General features: G+C 44.5%; 1 protein-coding gene across 7 annotated transcripts in view; it reads left to right on the plus strand.

The window, feature by feature from the left end:
- The window catches only part of FCHO1 (FCH domain only 1), a 160,094-nt gene that overhangs the window by 129,074 nt on the left and 11,804 nt on the right, over window positions 1–19,216 (plus strand). For 6 of the 7 annotated variants that reach the window (XM_029613705.1, XM_029613710.1, XM_029613708.1 and 3 more), the window contains 6 exons: window positions 11,674–11,791; window positions 11,993–12,104; window positions 12,506–12,661; window positions 13,003–13,135; window positions 18,135–18,194; window positions 18,375–18,574. In XM_029613705.1, coding sequence (XP_029469565.1) covers window positions 11,674–11,791; window positions 11,993–12,104; window positions 12,506–12,661; window positions 13,003–13,135; window positions 18,135–18,194; window positions 18,375–18,574 — 779 coding nt within the window. The remainder of the gene's footprint in view (window positions 1–11,673; window positions 11,792–11,992; window positions 12,105–12,505; window positions 12,662–13,002; window positions 13,136–18,134; window positions 18,195–18,374; window positions 18,575–19,216) is intronic. The other variant, XM_029613707.1, reaches the window with a different exon arrangement.

Here is a 19,216-nt window from a genome sequence, read left to right on the forward strand (position 1 = left end):
CACGGAACACGTTTGTCAAAGTTTCTAGAACCTTGACTCCTACTGGGAATGCCCAGCATAGCACCAACCCTGCATCCAGCAGGGGTCCCCCTTCAGTCTTCTTTTTTCCACGCAGCAGTAGCCACATGGGTTAAGGAACTCTTCAGAGATTCCTGACAGAAATTTTTCCTCATGGAACTTTTTCAAAAAATTTCAAATTATACCCCACAGGGGCCCCCTTATTGATACCTTTGCTCAGCGGTCGAACGGTAAGTGTTTTTTTTTGTTTTTTTTACCGGCTTGCGGTCGATTCCCATCTAGTTTTTCCCTCGCGGCCTACTGGCCATTGACTGCAACACGACTAGATTTTGTCGAGGCCATGGCTTCTGGTTTCTGTCTGTGCCCCGACTGCACTCGAACAATGTCCATCACTGATCCTCATACGGTCTGTGTGATGTGTTTGGGGTCTGACCATGATGTTCTTACTTGCACCAAATGTGCCCAAATGACACCAAAGGGTCGCAAGGCTAGGCTGGAGAAGATGGAACTTCTCTTTCGGTCAAAACCCCCGACTCCATCGATAGTTTCGATGGTGTCCGAACCGGTACCTGTATAATTTCTCTGGACTCAAAGCTTTAGGGCAACAAGAACACTCAAAATCAACAAGAGGTTTTTTTTTTTAATCAAATTTATTTGGCTTCTTAAGAAACAAGTGTTCTTGTGAGATGCAATATAACTGCCCTCTATCTGTAACAACTTGCATCTCAGTAAATCTCTGACCTGCCCTGACTTATATAATCAAAATACAACATTCCCGAAGCTTCCAGAATGAATGACGTAACAGGCCAAAGACTTCCTTACAAAAAATACCGTATACTGTTGTCATGACAATCTATCCTGTATAGGAAATGCTTGTGAGGACCTCCCTCAACTAAGAATTCTTCTAACCCTGTTCCTCCTCCCACTGTAAACAAGTTCCTTTATCAATGACTTTGATGCAAGTATTCTCTTCTGTTCTTCTTTTGTTCTTCTTTGTTTATGTACACAACTCGCAGTCTGGGTTTTGAATAGAGCTAGACTTGGATTCCACTTCTTGGCACCAGGATTCATTCAAAACTATCACCTCACAAGATCTCCTTTTCACATTGGTTTCAGATCATTGAAACCAGCATCTGCAAGATAAAAGCTTGCATCCAAGACTCAGTTTCTCTGCATTGTAAAGCAAATGTTGTCATTGATGCCTTCCTGGCCTGTAATTATAGGCTTTGCAGAGCTTACAAGTTTCCCAAATCTTCTGCATCCTTCGAACCTGTGATAGTCAGAAAGTCTCTCAAAGTTCATTCACCTCTGACAGGCTAGTACAGCAGAGGCGTCTGGGTATTCTTAATCAGACATATTCTTCATTTCCCTCTATGGGACACCTTTAATGGACAGGTGTCACATCAATCAGTCTTCGATGCTAAGCCATGACAGAGGAACTTAAAAGTGTAACCTAACCCCTAACCTTGGTATTTATCAGGTGTAGTGCATAGGTGTATGTCCCTCTAGATTCCTAATTAATATGAATGATACTCCCACAAGCATTCACTAGTTAATAAAAAAATAACATCAAAACTAATTTTCACTAGGTAGCTATTAGCTCTATAATGGAGCTATACAGATACCTGCATTATAAAAAGGACCTACTTCATAACAACATGATCACATATGTTATCTTTCAGAATCAAATAAGTACATAATAGTGGTATAACATGTAAAGATAAGTACACAGAGAGACTAGTATGACGGTACTGTGTTTCTCATATAATACTAGGTATACTGGGCAAATCTTTTCAATGAATACTGTTGTTGTGAACAACTACCCAGGATAATATTCATTAAAATGGCAACCAGGGATATAATCAATGCACCTTACCAGAAAAATAAAGAAACCAATAACATAGAAGAAAACCAAGAATCTATAGAAAAACTCATACTGTGTTGTGCATACTTGATGTAAAAGTGTTGCAAAGCATAAGACATATTCTAGTCATATGCTGTAGTGATGGAAGATCAAATACAAAAGCATATGCATGATAGGCAAAGGCATAGCAAAAGTCTAAAACATCATACTAATTCTGTAGGGTATGTATAGTGCTATCCAGTATTATGACAATAAACTGTAGCAGTGAAAGCACTCACTGTATGGACTGTCCTAATTCACTTGTGGCAGTCATATGTCCAAGAGATAATACGGCTGTGTAGGGCAAGTATTAATTATTAAGGTAGATGATGGCTAGTAATACTGCTTCGTCTTCAGATACTTCTAGGGGAAATGGGGCTAATACCCTTCTCAAATGATGGTAAGTCTAAATATATTGGGGATATTCATAAAAATAAATGAAAGCTAACTCTGTGAGAAAGTCTTTAACATATTATGTGAACTACTTTGCAGAATTGATAAACCATCAGTGTAAGATTTTACACAGGGAAGGAAGGAATGTCATATAAATAAAAGACAGAAATAAGGAAAATTATATCTTCCCCTTTGGAATCCTAAATAGAAACCAACTAGCTTATAAGTCACAGATAGAGTTTATAGTGAAAGGGCCAAGATAAGAAGAAAAGAACAATGAGCAATTAATATGCCGAAAGATATAGTAATAGAATGTTGCAGATCCCTATAGCAGAGCTCCTCATGTGTAAGGTCTGTATTTGTTTCAAGGAGAACAGTCTCATAATAAGCATCACAGGCTACACTAGTAAGAAATCTTTGTGTAGAAAGTAAAACAGTCATTAGGTAAAATCTAGTAAATAATGTCATAAAAGATATTCAAAGAAGGGTTCAGCGAAAACATTAGAATAAGAGATAGAATATTGAGATATTAAAGATCAGCAAAGTGATTATCCTAAGTGCAAGCTGCAAAGCAAAAGAATAGAAATAGCTTATAACTTAGGCTGGTGTGGAAGAGCAATATAAAGAGATCTCCCTCTTGAACCCTGAATTATCATATTTAAATCACAATGAAACACATCACCCTCTATGTGATCAAAGCAGCTTCCATAGATAAAGATAGAAAAACCTAGTACATATACATTTAACTGATTCAGCATATAAGTATTATAAAATCTAAGACTGGAAAATATTACTTAACTTGGAACATACAAACTAATAAAAACAGCATCACTTCAAATAATATTATTAACTTGAACACCTAAGTGCTGACAGAGAATGAAAGAACCTAAATTCTGCATAAAGTCATTCCCACAAAACATAGAAAAAAGCAAATATCAGGTATAAATTGTAAGCCTTGCAGTCCATATAATAGTCTGTGACCAAGGATAATTTCTGCATTCAGTGCATATATAGTTCTTTTAGTAGGATTCAGTGATGATGTCAAGGCAGAATCTCTTAGCTCCTTAGATTAGATGCATGTGTATGAAGTCAAACCTAAATAAAAGTGCAACAAATCCGATTAAGTAGTAAGAAAATACTTTTATGTCACGTACTCCCTATATTTAAATTGCCAAATAATCCCCACATTATTTCAAAACATCATGCAATGGTCCAGACCACAACCATACATACTCAGACTGTACAGTAAAACATATATGTCACAACACTGACCACATAATGCATGCATTCATTCATTCCTCCTAGTACACATGTAACATAGAACAGACAACATGACAAACTTTTGAGCTCAAAAAAGAAAAACGTATTTTAAAATATAAAAGAATTGGATCGATCCACAAAAGAAAACAAAAACTCAGGATTAAAAATAGAATAGATCTATTCAAAAATTGAAAAGGAATCAAACTGGAATAAACTGCATTCTTCATCTCCCATAGATCAGAGACAGATGCACTTTGTGCTTTGGTACCCTGGAAAGAAATCTAATATATAACAGTTAATATAATGATTAAAATGAAATTTAAAAATGACATTACAGGTTCCTTAAAAGTCAAACTACTGATATACCTTAATTCAGAAAAAAGCAGTCATAAAGCTACTTTCCTTTCTCTGATGGTCCACCCCTAGGAGGCGCTGTCCCCTGTGATAAGAGCTACTTCCTTTTACAAATCTAAAACCTTTTTGTTTTCCTATGCTTGTAAACTCCTAACTCACCTTCTAAATGAAAAACTTAAAACAAACAACTTTGCACTTAATTAGAAGTCATTCTATTTCCATCCAATATGCATATGTTCCACAAAGTTCTTACTACCAAATCCTGTAAATACCCTAAATAGAAATACGAATCATTTCCAAAAGCACAGACCTATCAGCTAGGAGTCTGGAAGTCTGCAAAATAAAAGGATGGCACATATTAATATGCATTAACCAAAAGTTTTTCTTACTGGCACATAAATAGATAATAGGCATTGCTGCTTAACTCTCTGCTGTTCACCGTCTCACAATCTTTCTCCTTTACATATCATCTAACCAGTCCACAATACAAACATGTAATACCTGAACTCCCATCAAAATAAACCACCTAATTCATTTCCTTTCTTCTAAAAGTTAGCAGCTACTGAGGTATAATCAAAACTGAGAAATATTTATCATCCTTACTGCTGCATGCCGTCCGTTTATTTCTGACCTGTGTTTAAGTTAAAATAAATCCTATTGTCACACAATTAAATGCAACTGACTTACATCTTTTCTCTACTTTTACCCAAAACAGTCTATATTGCTCAGCACACAGCCTTCTGCATATTCCTAAATCTCTTCCCTCTTTAACATTACGTCATCTCTCATCCCTAATATTCACTTTCCCCATACTTTCAATACAAATTTCTGTTTTCACATTAAACAGATCAATTCATTAGTCCCTCTTCTATCACCTTTTGCACTCAGTCCTATAACATACTTAAACCTCAAACCTCTCAGCAGAACTGTAAAATCCATTTTAAAAAGTGACTCACTCCCAGGATTTTTTTTTTTTTTCTTTCTTCTCAAACACATTCCTAAGGGGGGGTTCACCTCCTCTCCCGCCAAACAACTGTTACACTCAATGAATAGGTTTGTTAAGTGATAAAACACTTAAACAGATCATTTCATTAAAATGGAGTCGCTCTCTTGTAGTATATCTATATATTGTTTTCCTGTTCTATCTCTCTGCCTATACCCCTGACCAAAGAAAAAACAATACATCCCTCTCCAATGATACATCAAATCTAATTATGAATGGCTTTAAATAAACACAGGTTCATGCTTTCGTTCTTACCAAATGAAATAACACACCCTTCACAATAAACTCTCGTTAAGCACACAATTCTAAAAACTTAGATGCAAAATATGAGCATTTCTGCATTAATGGTGGGAATTAAAACCAAAAACTAAGAGGAACAGATAAGTAAAATATGTAAAACTACCTGGGCAAACTGGATGGACGACTTGTGCTCCTTCTGCCAGCATTGCTAAATCCTTGAAGCCAGCCAAGGCTGATGAAAAACAACATAGCACGGAAAGATTCCTTTCTCTGTTTAATGAACTGCAGCAATTAATTCAAATGTCCCTATATACCACACTGCCAGCAGTTCACTAATGTCCAGATTTAAGTTCAACTACAATCACTAAACTTTTCTTATAAGGAACCATTTTACACAAAATCTTAACTTATATAAATAGATGCACACAGACAAAAATAGGCTTCCTTGTTAAAGCTAATCAAAGAAGGAAAAGAAAGAAAGTAACCACATGTAACCTACAACCACCAAACTTTGGGGAATATTCCACGAAACAAAAACTCCTTCTTATACTAATTATAACTTTCAACTTACCAATTGTAACTTCTTCCCTCTTTCTCCTTCTGAATCTACAACTGCTCTACTCAGCCGTTCACCAGGTGTAAAGTGAAAGTGAAACTGCTTGAGCCCAAGTCATGCGGTCTGAGGACAAAAGACCCCAGACTGACTAGTGCTGGGTACCCCTCTGTTTTTTTTTTTCAACTGTTCAATCTGATTTTAATTAAATCATCAACTCATGTCCTGTCTCCCTAACATATATTAAAGAACATTTTGCAAAAAGTATTCTAACCCCGATGTAACACACAATCTATATACACTATACAACAAATAAAATAAAATAAAATAAAAACATTGATACTTACAGATTTTTCCTTTTTTTTTTTTTTCTTGTTACATACTCACAAAATGGATCCAACTTCATTCTACATCTGCTCTGAACTCATAATTCTCCGGGATAACCTCCCCGCATGGGGGCAACTCAATCTTTGAACGGCAAGCCAAATTTACCCTTCAAGAACCTAGTGCTAGGTTGTCCACCAACCATAACACTACAGCTTATTAATAATTAATAATTATAATAACAGCTATTAGAGTCCCACCTGGGGTGCCAAATGTATAATTTCTCTGGACTCAAAGCTTTAGGGCAACAAGAACACTCAAAATCAACAAGAGGTTTTTTTTTTTAATCAAATTTATTTGGCTTCTTAAGAAACAAGTGTTCTTGTGAGATGCAATATAACTGCCCTCTATCTGTAACAACTTGCATCTCAGTAAATCTCTGACCTGCCCTGACTTATATAATCAAAATACAACATTCCTGAAGCTTCCAGAATGAATGACGTAACAGGCCAAAGACTTCCTTACAAAAAATACCGTATACTGTTGTCATGACAATCTATCCTGTATAGGAAATGCTTGTGAGGACCTCCCTCAACTAAGAATTCTTCTAACCCTGTTCCTCCTCCCACTGTAAACAAGTTCCTTTATCAATGACTTTGATGCAAGTATTCTCTTCTGTTCTTCTTTTGTTCTTCTTTGTTTATGTACACAACTCGCAGTCTGGGTTTTGAATAGAGCTAGACTTGGATTCCACTTCTTGGCACCAGGATTCATTCAAAACTATCACCTCACAAGATCTCCTTTTCACATTGGTTTCAGATCATTGAAACCAGCATCTGCAAGATAAAAGCTTGCATCCAAGACTCAGTTTCTCTGCATTGTAAAGCAAATGTTGTCATTGATGCCTTCCTGGCCTGTAATTATAGGCTTTGCAGAGCTTACAAGTTTCCCAAATCTTCTGCATCCTTCGAACCTGTGATAGTCAGAAAGTCTCTCAAAGTTCATTCACCTCTGACAGGCTAGTACAGCAGAGGCGTCTGGGTATTCTTAATCAGACATATTCTTCATACCGTCAACTTCGCGCCAGCACCGGGAAACCGCTGCTGCCCGACCGGCTTCGATGACTCCGTGGGTGTTGATACCCTCTGTTCCTCCTCAGGAGAAAGACAGAGGAGAACATTGAGAAAAACATAGACACCACCATCGAAAAGCTCAGGCCACCAATACAGGCAAGCCCTCGGCATCGATGTTGTCTGATCCACCGACAAAAGTCCCGAACAGAAAAGGCCCCATCCTCTTCTGTTTCTGGGTCACAGAGGCGTTCCCCACCTGGACAGGTGCTGGGAGCCACGACTCCACTTTCACCAGTGGACCCTCCGGCTACGCCAGTGCTGCCTCCTACTCTGGAATCTGGTATCCATGCCCCAGGTTCCGTGAGGAATTGGATCGAATGATAAGAGGCCATCAGTAAAGCACTTCAGGGGTTCAAACCTCCATCGATGCTGGTTCCCGAGCCTGCCACCAATCCGATACCCAAGGCGCTTGCACCGCTATTGGCAAGAATGGATGCGTTAATCGGTGCCCTTCCACTGGTGGATCTGAGGGAACCTATGGCCCTGATTCCTTCCTCACTGATACCCTTGTCATTGGAAGAAGAAGAAACACCGATCTCATTCCACCTTGGGAGTGCTGCCATTGATGTCGCCGATGCCATCAATGCCTAGGCCCAGGCCTTCCGGGATAATACAGTTACTCCCTTCTGATGAACATAAGGGAGCTGGTGATGAGCCGTACGATCCTTGGTCCGATGATTCGTCCCAGGATACTGATTATCTTCCTTCACAGCCCTCTCCTCCTGATGAAAAGAAGTGTTCTCCTCCAGAGGACTTGTCCTTTATCAACTTTGTAAAGGAAATATCTGAAACGGTTCCATTCCAGGTTCAGACTGAAGAGGACTCTAGGCATCAGATGTTGGAGCTTCTCCAGTTTCTCGATGCTCCAAAGGAAATCATGTCTATCCCTATTCATGAAATCCTTCTGGACCTTTTAAAGAGAAATTAGTAGTGCCCTGGCTCTGTGGCACCTGTCAACCGTAAGGCAGATGCCACCTACTTAGTTCAGTCAGCCCCTGGCTTCCAGAGAACTCAATTAGATCATCACTCAATGGTTGTGGAGTCAGCCCAGAAGAGGGCACGACACTCCAAACCTCATTCTTCCATTCCTCCAGGAAAGGAACAAAACTTCCTGGATGCATTTGGAAGACCTGTATTCCATGGCTCAATGCTGATCTCTCGCAGTTTCCTATCAATTGTATGTCCCAATACAACAGGGCCCTGTTCACGAAGATTCAGGAATTTGCTGAAGCCTTACTTCTGCAATTCCAGGACCAGCTTCATGCCCTAGCACAAAAAGGCCTAGATGCTGGCAGACATGAAGTACGATCTGCAGATGACATCTTCAACACCGCCTCCAAAGTTTCGGCGGCAGGAATTAGTGCGAGGAGATGGGCCTGGCTAAAGTCTTCAGACCTCAGGCCAGAAGTACAGGACAGGTTAGCTGACATGCCTTGTGCTGGGGATAATCTTTTTGGAGAAAAGATTCAAGAAGCAGTGGCACAGCTCAAGGACCACCAAGAGAATCTGCGCCACTTCTCATTACTGCCTTCTCATCTCTCTTCCTCTTCCAAAAGATCCTTTAGGAGAGACTCCAAGAGACAAGGGACTCCAAGAGACAAGGGAGATACTATCCCCCGGCGTCCAAGGGTCGGTCTTCTAAGCATTACCAAAAAGGCCAATTCAAGTAACCTCGAAGTCACAGCCAGCCCCCCAGCCAGGTCCAGCATCTAGCTTTTGACTCCTTCCTAGAGAGCAGTTCCCAGCCTCCACTTCCGGCCATTCTAGTCGGAGGCCGGTTGTGCCACTTCTCCACACCATGGCATACAGTCACCACAGATCAGTGGGTACTCGCTGTAATAGCCCAAGGTTACCACCTCAACTTTCTCTATGTTCCACCAGATTCCCCACCTCGGCTGACATGGGGAACATCCAACCACTCATCAGTCCTGGAACAGGAGGTTTCTCTCCTCCCCCAGTCCCGAGCAGTAGAGCCAGTGCCCCTCTCCCAACAGGGGCAGGGGTTCTATTCCCAGTATTTCCTGATACCAAAAAAGTCAGGTGGTGTTCGCCCAATACTGGATCTTCGCACCTTTAACAAATACCTACAAAGAGAAAAGTTCAAGATGGTGACCTTGGGTTCTCCTCTTCCCCTTCTCCAAAGGGAAGACTGGCTCTGCTCTCTAGACCTCCAGGATGCCTACACACATTTCAATTACTCCGTCACATTGCAGATTCCTACTGTTACTAGTAGGCCCAAAACACTTCCAATATCGAGTGTTACCATTCGGCCTAGCATCTGCCCCACGAGTCTTCACCAAGTGCCTCGTAGTGGTAGCTGCCTTTCTCAGGAGTCAGTGTCCACGTCTATCCCTATCTCGACGATTGGTTGATCAGGGCTCCTACTCAGCAAGCTGCACTGACGTCTCTACATCTCATGTGCTGGTAGGAATACACAACCCACTGGTCTGGACTGATCTGTGGTATTACAGGAACGAAAATTCTTCCTAGGGTTTCTCATAAACTATCCAAAATCCAGGCTAGTTCCCTCTCAAACCCTATCATTCATAGGGGCCGACTTGGACACTCTAAAAGCGAAAGCCTTCCTACCTCAGGATCGAGCTTTCACTCTTGCTTCTCTGGCCCATCGACTGCAGTCTCGACAACATTCAACGGCACGTCATTTTCTGGTCTTACTGGGTCATATGGCCTCCTCTGTGCATGTCACTCCCATGGCCCGCCTGGCCATGAGAGTAATGCAGTAGACTCTAAAATCGCAGTGGATTCAGTCTTCTCAGCCAATGTCGACCATTGTCCACATCACCAGCCAGATCAGCTTATCACTGGCTTGGTGGATAAACCAATCCAATCTGCTTCAAGGCCTTCCATTTCAGGCTCCAGACCCTCAAATAACCTTGACAGATGCCTCCAACCTCGGCTGGGGTGCACATGTTGCAAACCTGCAAACTCAGGGCATTTCGTCTCCAGTGTTCCAGGGCATTTCGTCTCGTGTTCTTAACACCAAATCAATTTCCTGGAGCTTCGTGCAATCAGATATGCTCTCAGGACTTTTCAGGATCACCTTTCCAACCAGGTCATCCTGATTCAAACAGACAACCAGGTGGCCATGTGGTACATCAACAAGCAAGGTGGAACGGGCTCCTACCTCCTGTGTCAGGAAGCTGCACAGATACGGGTGGAAGCCCTTTCCCCACTTGATGTACCTCAGGGCCACCTACTTGCCGGGAGTGGACAATGTGTTGGCAGACAAGCTGAGTCGCACTTTTCAACCACACAAGTGGTCTCTCAACCCCACTGTAGCGGACTCAATATTCCAACGTTGGGGTTACTCTCACATAGACCTCTTTGCGTCAATTCACAACCGCAAAGTAGGGAACTTCTGCTCTCACTCGCAGCCAACACCTTCAGCCAAGAGATGCTTTCTCCCTCTCGTGGGCCAGCGGTCTCCTTTATGCGTACCCTCCACTTCCACTCATTTCAAAGTCTCTCGTGAAGTTGCAAAGGGACAAGGGACTAATGATTCTCATAGCCCCTCATTGGCTATGCCAGGTCTGGTTTCCAAGCAAGTCCAGAGGCCCACCCCTTTCTTCAGATACCAAAAGACTGTCTTTTGCTAGATATTTGCTGTGTTTTTCAAGGAGCTCCTTGTTTGCAGATATTCTCGATGGAACAGTTTCATAAAGTTGGTTCAAGTTATTTTTTTCATTGGGGCAAAGAGGTTGTAGGTTTGTTTTTGGGTTTCAACCTCTTTCGCCCATTAGTTCTGTTAGTGTGGGCTTGGGTACAGGCCAATACTGAGGGACTGCAGGTGGCACTCGTATATATAGCAGTGCCCAAAGGTTTGCTTTCTGCCTCCATCTGCTGGTAGGGATACCCAACCCACTGGTCTGGACTGATCTGTGGTAGTACAGGAACGAAAATTAGCAGGTATGAACCAGTTTTCATTTCAAGTACTGTAGGTATTTCCCTGTCCCCCAGAGGGCTCACAATCAAAGTTTGTACCTGAGGCAATGGAGGGTGAAGTGACTTATTAAAGGTCATAATGAGTGGCAGTGGGATGTGTGAAGTGTAAGCATTCTTGCTATGCTGTGTAGCAATCCTGAAATATCCTAATGGCAATTCAGATACCCTAAAAACACATTGTTTACTCTTCAGCTGCTGTTCCTGAAGGTTAAAGTCCCATGTAGTTCCTCAGAAGTCCCTCTCCTGGGGAGTGATATTGAAAAGGTCATAAGTGATGTCATACAGAATGGTATCAGATTGGTTCAGGCTGTTTGTGCATGTGTGTAATCATTTTCAGAACACCGTTCCAAACTTGGCTGCCCCAAGAGTGCTGGGGATTTGCATTGATGCTGCCGCCAGAAATGCAACAAAAACGCACCACTTAAAAATAGGTGTGGCTGGGTTCAGGCTATGTGTCAGTTGCTTCTGTCACTTGGACTCTTTCTGTATTCTCACTACGTGCTTTGCGCTCATCTCTGTTTCTGTCCAGAACCGCTCCATGAGTCCATCTTGTCTACTCAGCCCCAGCCCACCCATACAGCCGCTGTCCACCCTGAACGAGAGGGGCTTCCTGGCGTCGCCACAGCCTGGGACTGTGGCTGTGCTCGGTGCGTACTGCTCTGCCGCTTGCGTCCCGGTGTTGGGAGATAGGGTGGTGTCGGGGTTTGGCCATGTGTGGAGGCACTCACCTTCCATTCCAAACATGTCAGAATGTCAGAACTATCTTTGGAAGTTAAAGAAAAAAAGAGATCTAGGAGTAATGCCAGAAAGGCAAGCTGTTTAGAATTGATTTCTCTCCTTGCCCCCAGGCCTCTCAAGGGGACCGAGCCCCATTGTTCTGGGTTCCCAGGATGCATTGCCCGTGGCAGCTGCTTTCACAGAGTACATTCATGCTTACTTCACAAGAGGAGACTTTGAAAGGTACTTGTGGGGAGGTCAGGTTTAACGAATATTTTATCCTTCATTCTATGTTTGTCATTGGATAGTAATGATTGTGTGTGTGTTTGGCACCATGTAAATATGGTAGTGGTGTTACAATAGAGGACTGCTAAAGCCTGTGTGACACCTTTGGCCTGGCTCTGCTGGGGCCCTGGACCCCAGGCATAACAGAGTTTGGGCAGCAGTGTCTTTGGAGGCTGTAAATGTTTGCAGAGGCACTTATGCTGCTGGAAGGTGAGACCTAGGCATCTAACACCCCCTGCTCCTCCCCTCCCCCCTGAGTTTAGTGTCTATGCTTGGGTATTCCCTGCCATATGGCACCTGCCTCCATACTAAGGACATGCTGTTAATGCCTCAGATTAAGTCTCACTCTCTCTTTGTAGCTGTCTGGCTAGGATCAGTGGCGAGATGACCATGTCCTTCCCAGCTGGTATCATTCGGATTTTCAGCTCCGTTCCATCACCTCCTGTGCTCAGCTTTCGGCTCTTGAACACTCGGCAGGTTGATCAATTCCTACCAAATGCCACCCTTTTATACAGGTGAGAAAGCTGCATATATTCAACTCGCAGGTACTGGGCTGAACTTAGCCAGATCGCTCATATTTAAGTATATATATATAGAGAGAGAATTATTGCTCAAAGGAAAAAATGGAAAGTATATAAAACAATTTCTCAGTCCATTGTACCTTAGGCTCAGCCCAGCAAGTCGCTGACATTCCAAACCCACTATGCCTCAGCCCAGCATCCTCCCTCCTCTGTGATAATGTGCTGCTTATTTGCAGCTGATAGCCAGTATATCTTGTGTTGTGGAGTTTGACATCCTGTTGCCCTCTCTCTGTCTTGCTTCCCTGTCCACCCCTCACCCCCTCCTCTCTCTGCAGTGATCTTTCCCAGAGCGATCTTAGTACGAGGGATTTCTGGCTGAATATGCAGGCCCTAAGCAGCCACTTGCAGAGACAAGCTGAAGATAGCCCCAGTGCCTCTTACTATAATGTAACTCTGCTCAAGTATCAGGTAAGGTGTGACCTCCCTGCTCATCCAGCTTCTCCCTCTGCTTCCCATTTCTTACTTTATTTAAATTACTTCTATTCTGCTATTCTCCAGCCATGATTGTCCAATGCACATTACATCAACATTTACAGTAAACTGACAAAGCAACGTACAATAATTATAGCAATTAAACAACTTGCATTAGAGGAAGAAAAAAGACGGGAGACTCGTGCAACAGCGACTGCGTGGGAATACCTACTGTTTTTCCTCATTTTTTGCTGCCTGGCCACATTGTTCTCTTGTGACTTTTGAGACTTTGCCAGTTCCTTGTTCCCTGTACTTACCCGGATCAGTCCAGACTCCTGGGTTTTGCCCCCCTTCTAGTAGATGGAGACAGAAGTTTTCAAAACAAAACTCCGCCTTATATAGGATGGTGCCACCTACAGTCCAGCAGTATTTCTCTGTCTCCAGCAGATGGTGGAGGTGCAAAACCTACAGTCCGGTCTTAGTAAGATAGTTCTTTAAAAAAAAAAAAAAACAGGCAGGAAAGGGGGGTTGGGAGAAAGGACTTCTCCGCAGTCTTTGGAGCCTCCCAGGGAGTTGGCAGGTCCCGAGCGGGCCATCCCCCCCTGGTATCTGAAGTAGTGTGAGCCAGGGATTGAGGACCTCAGTGTCTGCTCTGAATCCCTCCCTAGCTTTCGGGTGATAACAGGGAGCCCGGCTCACTCACCCGCAGAGGCAGAAGACCCAGGAAGACGTCAAACAGGTTTCCAAAAAAATAAGTAAAATAAAAATGTTTCCTGTTAGCAGCAGAGTGCCGTGCTGTGCCGGGTCTCCCTCCGTTGTCGGGCTGCGCTAGGGGCGGGTTTGTTTTCTCTTGACAGCATCTTCATTTTTCTCTTCATGCCACGCCGAGCGGCCTGTACAGCAGGGGACTCGCGTCGCTGGAGACTGCCTTTGTTGGGCTTTCCTCTCCGATGGGGAGGAAACGTCTTTTACTGCCAACAGCGCCATTTTCCATGCCACTCCGCAAGCCGGCAGGGCTCAGGCGTCCTCAGCTGGAACCAGTGCTTCCGTTCCAGCTCAGTGCGGGAACAGCGGCCATTTTCAAAATTTTTCATGTGGCAGAGCTTGCCGTGCTGGGGGAGGGGAATTTTTCCCCACACCCTTGTTGCCCCATTTTCAGGCTCCTGAGGGGAGAAGCAGGCAGAATGTTGGACTCCTCCTCTTCATTTTTTATGATTCTGTACACTGCATTTCAAGCCCGCACAGCTGCCAAGAAGGGGGCAGAAGCTGCTTCACTATCCTTTGCAGTATGTTTCCCAGGGGCCTCAGCTTCCAGCATAGGGGACACTTTGGCCCCTCAGTCCCTCCGCAGTTCTTTTCCAACCCATCTGGATGGCGAGGCCTCCTCAACGGCTTCTGACCCGGCTGATACAAATTGGGGGGGACAAGCCCCCGTTGGGGGTGGTTCCTGACGACAACTCGGAACACGTTAACCCTCACGGCATGCATGGAGATAACTTCTCTTTCCGGCTGTTTTGGAGAATTTAGGTATTGAGGTACCTAAGGAGGATTCCCGATTGGGAAACATTGAGCCGGTCAGACTGGGACGCCTGGGTTTGACTAAGTCTTTCATTTTCTTTTGTATGTCACTGATTTGCTGTTCCGGGTATGGGACATCCCTGATTTAGGGTTAAAGGTCAGTAAGGCCATGGATAGGCAGTATCCCCCGCCCACAAGAGCATTGGACCTCTTAAAATTGCCAAAGGTTGTCGCAACGGTGTCTACAGTTCCCAGAGAAAAAAAAAACAATCCAAGTAACTGGCTCTGCAGAACCGTAAGCTTAAAGTGCAGCTTCAGTGCATTTTTGAAGTTTCGGTGCTAGGGGTCCGGGCTGCTATGTGCAGCAGTTTTTTCCCTGAATACAGGGCTTCGCTGGGTTTAACATCTTCAGAATCTTATTTCTCTCTCAGGAGCAAGCTGCTCAGGCAGGACATCTGGGAGCCACAGTGGCGTCCAGCGCGGATGCCTTGTTTGAAATTAAGACATCAGTCCGATCCAGTGTGGCGGCTGTCTCGGCCCGCCACCTCCTGTAGTTACAAAATTGGTTAGCCAACGTCTTCTCCATGGCTCAGCTTGGTTGTTGGCCCTTCAAGGGCACATTGCTGTTTGGAAGAGAATTTGGAGATATGATATACTCTTTGGGAGACATCAAAGTACATCTTTTGCCGGTGGATAAATCCTCCAGGCAACCTGCTGCTCGGCAGCAATCATGGCATTAGTCCTTTCGTAGCCGCAGATTTTGGAAATCTGGGCTCTCGCCATACAAAGGCGGAGGTAAATCCTCTCAATGACATGGGCATGGTCCATTCTTCCATTCCGCTGGTGGGAGGCAGACTGTTTTATGAAGAATGGACCAAGTTAGCTTCAGACCCATGGCTCCTCACAGTGATAAGACAAGGCTACGCCTTAGAATTCGCTCGGCGCCTTCAAGATCGCTTCCTAAGCTTCTCTTGTTCCTATGACGAACAGTGTCAGGTGGTCAGAGACATGGTCAGGTTCCTGATCGATTATAGGGGAAATAGGTCTAGTTCCCCCAAAGGGGAGGTTAAAAGAAAAAAGGGACAGTAGGGGATGACTTGGTTCCCTGATTTCCACTTTGACTTCAACTTTAGGGTAGGTGCCAGGGGTCTTTTCTCATATGATCCCACTACAATCAGCATTGCTTTCCTGTGGGAACCCTGTTTCGGAACAGTTTTACCTTCGCGTTATCCTTACAGTCTCGACTGGCTCTTCTTAGATCATTTGCACCGAGGAATGCTCCTGGAAATACCTGTCTGGAGGGTAGTGCCCATGGTTGCCAGCCTCTCCAGTTGGGGAACAGTTTGCCAATGCAAATCAGTACAGGGCCTATGGTTGCTGGAAGTTTCCAGTTGGGCAGTCAACAGTCAGGAAACCAGAGCAGCTAGGTTGGCGTTGCAAGCTCTCTGCCGCTGCTGCAGAGGAAATTCATCAGAGTCCTATCAGACAATGCGACAATAGTGGCGTATGTCAATCGCCAAGGAGGAACCAGGAGTCAGCCTGTGGCGATGGAACTCGTCAGTTGCTCTGCTGCGCCGAGCAGCACATAGCATCACATCGTCTCACGTAGCCGGCGTGGACAATGTGTAGGCAGACTTTCTCAGCCAGTACAGTCTTGATTCTGGGAAATGGGAACAGGCAGATGCAGCTTTTCAACTCCTATGCGACGCATGAGGCAGGGCCCAGCATGGATCTCGTGGCAATGTTTTGGAATGCCAAAGCCCCGCATTTTTACGGTCGTCGCTGAGAGACAGGAGCAGAAGGGGTAAATGCCCTGGTTCTGCCCTGGCCGACTGACGTTCTGCTGTATGGCTTCCCGCCGTGGCCATTGATCGGCAAAGTGCTCAAGCGAATAGATTAATCCACCGGAGGTAATCTTGGTAGCTCCAGAAAGGCCGAGATGGCCATGGGTTGCTGACCTTCTCAATCTAGCCGTGGTAGGGCCGCTGCATGGCTTTTGACAAGCAACGACTAGGTCGCAAAGGGTATTCTCCCGCCGTGGTGACTACCCTCCTGCAATCGCATAAGACATCCATCAACCTCGCATATGTCAGAGTGTAGAAGATTTTTAAATATTAGTGCCTGGACCGGGAGGTTGCTCCTATTCGGGCTTCGGTGTCAGATATTCTGTGTTTTCTTCAAAATGGTCTGTCCAAGGGCTTATCATGCAGTTCTCTGAATGCAAGTGGCAGCTCTTGGTGTTTTACGTGGTACGGTTCAAGGCGTAGCGTTAGCGGCGCATCCAGATGTGGCTCGTTTCCTACAGGGAGCAGAGCACTTGCGTCCTCTGGTGAGGCATCCTTGTCCGTCTTGGAGTCTGCATTTAGTCCTCAGCTCTGTGCTCGGCACCTTTTGAGCCTTTGAAGAGGGCGTCTCTGAAGGATCTTGCCTTGAAGGTAATTTTTTTCTGGTGGACTTTACATCGGCTCATAGTGTCTGAGCTCCAGGCTCTTTCTTGTAGAGAACCTTTTTTGAGGATGTCTGATTCGGGGGTTTTCCTTGCGGACTGTTCTTTCTTATCTGCCAAAAGTGATTTCTTGTCGACCTATCGGTAGAGCTGCCAGCCTTTGGGGAGTTAGACTGATCGGACCCCTTGTCAAGGGTCTTGTGGAAGCTGGACGTTCGCAGAGAGTTGCTGCAGTATCTGGAGGTTACAAATGACTTTTCTTTTTGTCGGACCATCTTTTTGTGATATGGAATGGTCCCAGATGAGGCAAATGGCTTCCAATACTACCATAGCTCGCAGGCTGAAGGAGGCTATCAGCTCAGCCTATTTGCTAAGTGTAGACCTCTTCCATTTGAGCTTCGTGCCACTCTACTCGTTTGCAAGCGGCATCTTGGGCAGAGTGCCAGATGGTTTTCTCTGCAGGAGATTTGCGGGTCGGCTACTTGGAAGTCCTTGCATACATTTGCGAGGCATTACAGACTGGATGTACAAGCACTGGGGTCTGGAGGTTTTGGAGAAGGTGCGCTGCGAGCGGGCCTCTCCGGATCCCATCCCAGGTAAGGAAGCGCTGGTACATCCCAGGAGTCTGGACTGATCCGGGTATGTACAGGGAAAGGAAAATTAGTTTCTTACCTGATAATTTTCGTTCCTGTAGTACCAGAGTCCTCCAGTCAGAGGCATGGAAATGAGGGAGAGTCCGCTCAGTTGTTTAGTTCGCTTTCAGATTTGCAGAAATTGAGATTGACCGTCCTCAAGTGGTTCTACAGGTTCAGTTCCTAGGAGGGTTCAGTGAACTGGTTATTTCTTTTTCTTGTTGAAGGGTTATTGTACATAGTTATTGTACATAGTTATTGTACATAGTTATTGTACATAGTTATAGTGGTTTTTGAGAGCCATTCTGCTTTGATATTGAGTAATACTGCCGGACTGTAGGTGGCACTCCTATATAAGGCGAAGTTTTGTTTTGAAAACTTCTCTGTCTCCATCTGCTAGGGGGTGCAAAACCCAGGAGTCTGGACTGATCCGTGGTACTACAGGAATGAAAATTATCAGGTAAGAAACTAATTTTCCTTTAGTCTTGGTACCTCTGTTTGAATATGGTCTGAGTTGTGTTACTCAAGTTTAGATCCTGTGGCTGCATTTAAGGCTGGGCTCAGTCTACTTGGACACAGCACCTCCCTCACTCGACCTTCTCCATGTCTTGGTGTGACTCTGCTTCTCTTCTCCCGTCAGGTCTCTAAGCTGGGTCCCCTGGCGGCCCCTCTGAAGCTGGCTGTCTCCTGGAAGTGCACCATTGCCTCCACGGAAGTGTCAGTGGAGTACAGGTATAATATGGGGGCTATGTCAGCTCCCTCCCCACTCACCAACATCCAACTCCTGCTGCCTGTGGAGGAGCCAGTCACCAGCATGGAGCTGCAGCCCATGGCCAGCTGGTGAGTTTGGAGTAATGGGTGGTGGTGGTGTATGCTGGGGGCACCCACATCCCTGGATCCTGTTCACCTGCCCGGGGAGTGTGATGTACATTCAGCTCTATCTTAATCCACAGTTCTGGATACTGTCCAAAGGAAATCATTAATTACTCAAATGGTTATCGAATTTCATTTAGGTAAAGACATCTGTGATGCCTTCCCTTTCTCCACCCCACCACTACCCTTACATGAGCTGCCACATACTACTATTGAAAAGATCACATTTCCAAGGGAACAACTTTCAATAACCTGTCTTGGTGCAAAGTCCATTAACACAGGCAACTTTCAGAGAGAACTGAACACATGCTGCCTTTTTTTTTTTTTTTTTGTTTGCTTGTGCAAGTGGCAGAAAGTGGGTGTGGACTTTGAACATAAGAAATTGCCATGCTGGGTCAGACCAAGGGTCCATCAAGCCCAGCATCCTGTTTCCAACAGAGGCCAAAACCAGGCCACAAGAACCTGGCAATTACCCAAACACTAAGAAGATCCCATGCTACTGATGCAATTAATAGCAGTGGCTATTCCCTAAGTAAAATTGATTAATAGCCATTAATGGACTTCTCCTCCAAGAACTTATCCAAACCTTTTTTGAACCCAGCTACACTA

This window comes from Rhinatrema bivittatum, chromosome 8, assembly GCF_901001135.1.
Source record: "Rhinatrema bivittatum chromosome 8, aRhiBiv1.1, whole genome shotgun sequence".
Taxonomy (NCBI): domain Eukaryota; kingdom Metazoa; phylum Chordata; class Amphibia; order Gymnophiona; family Rhinatrematidae; genus Rhinatrema; species Rhinatrema bivittatum.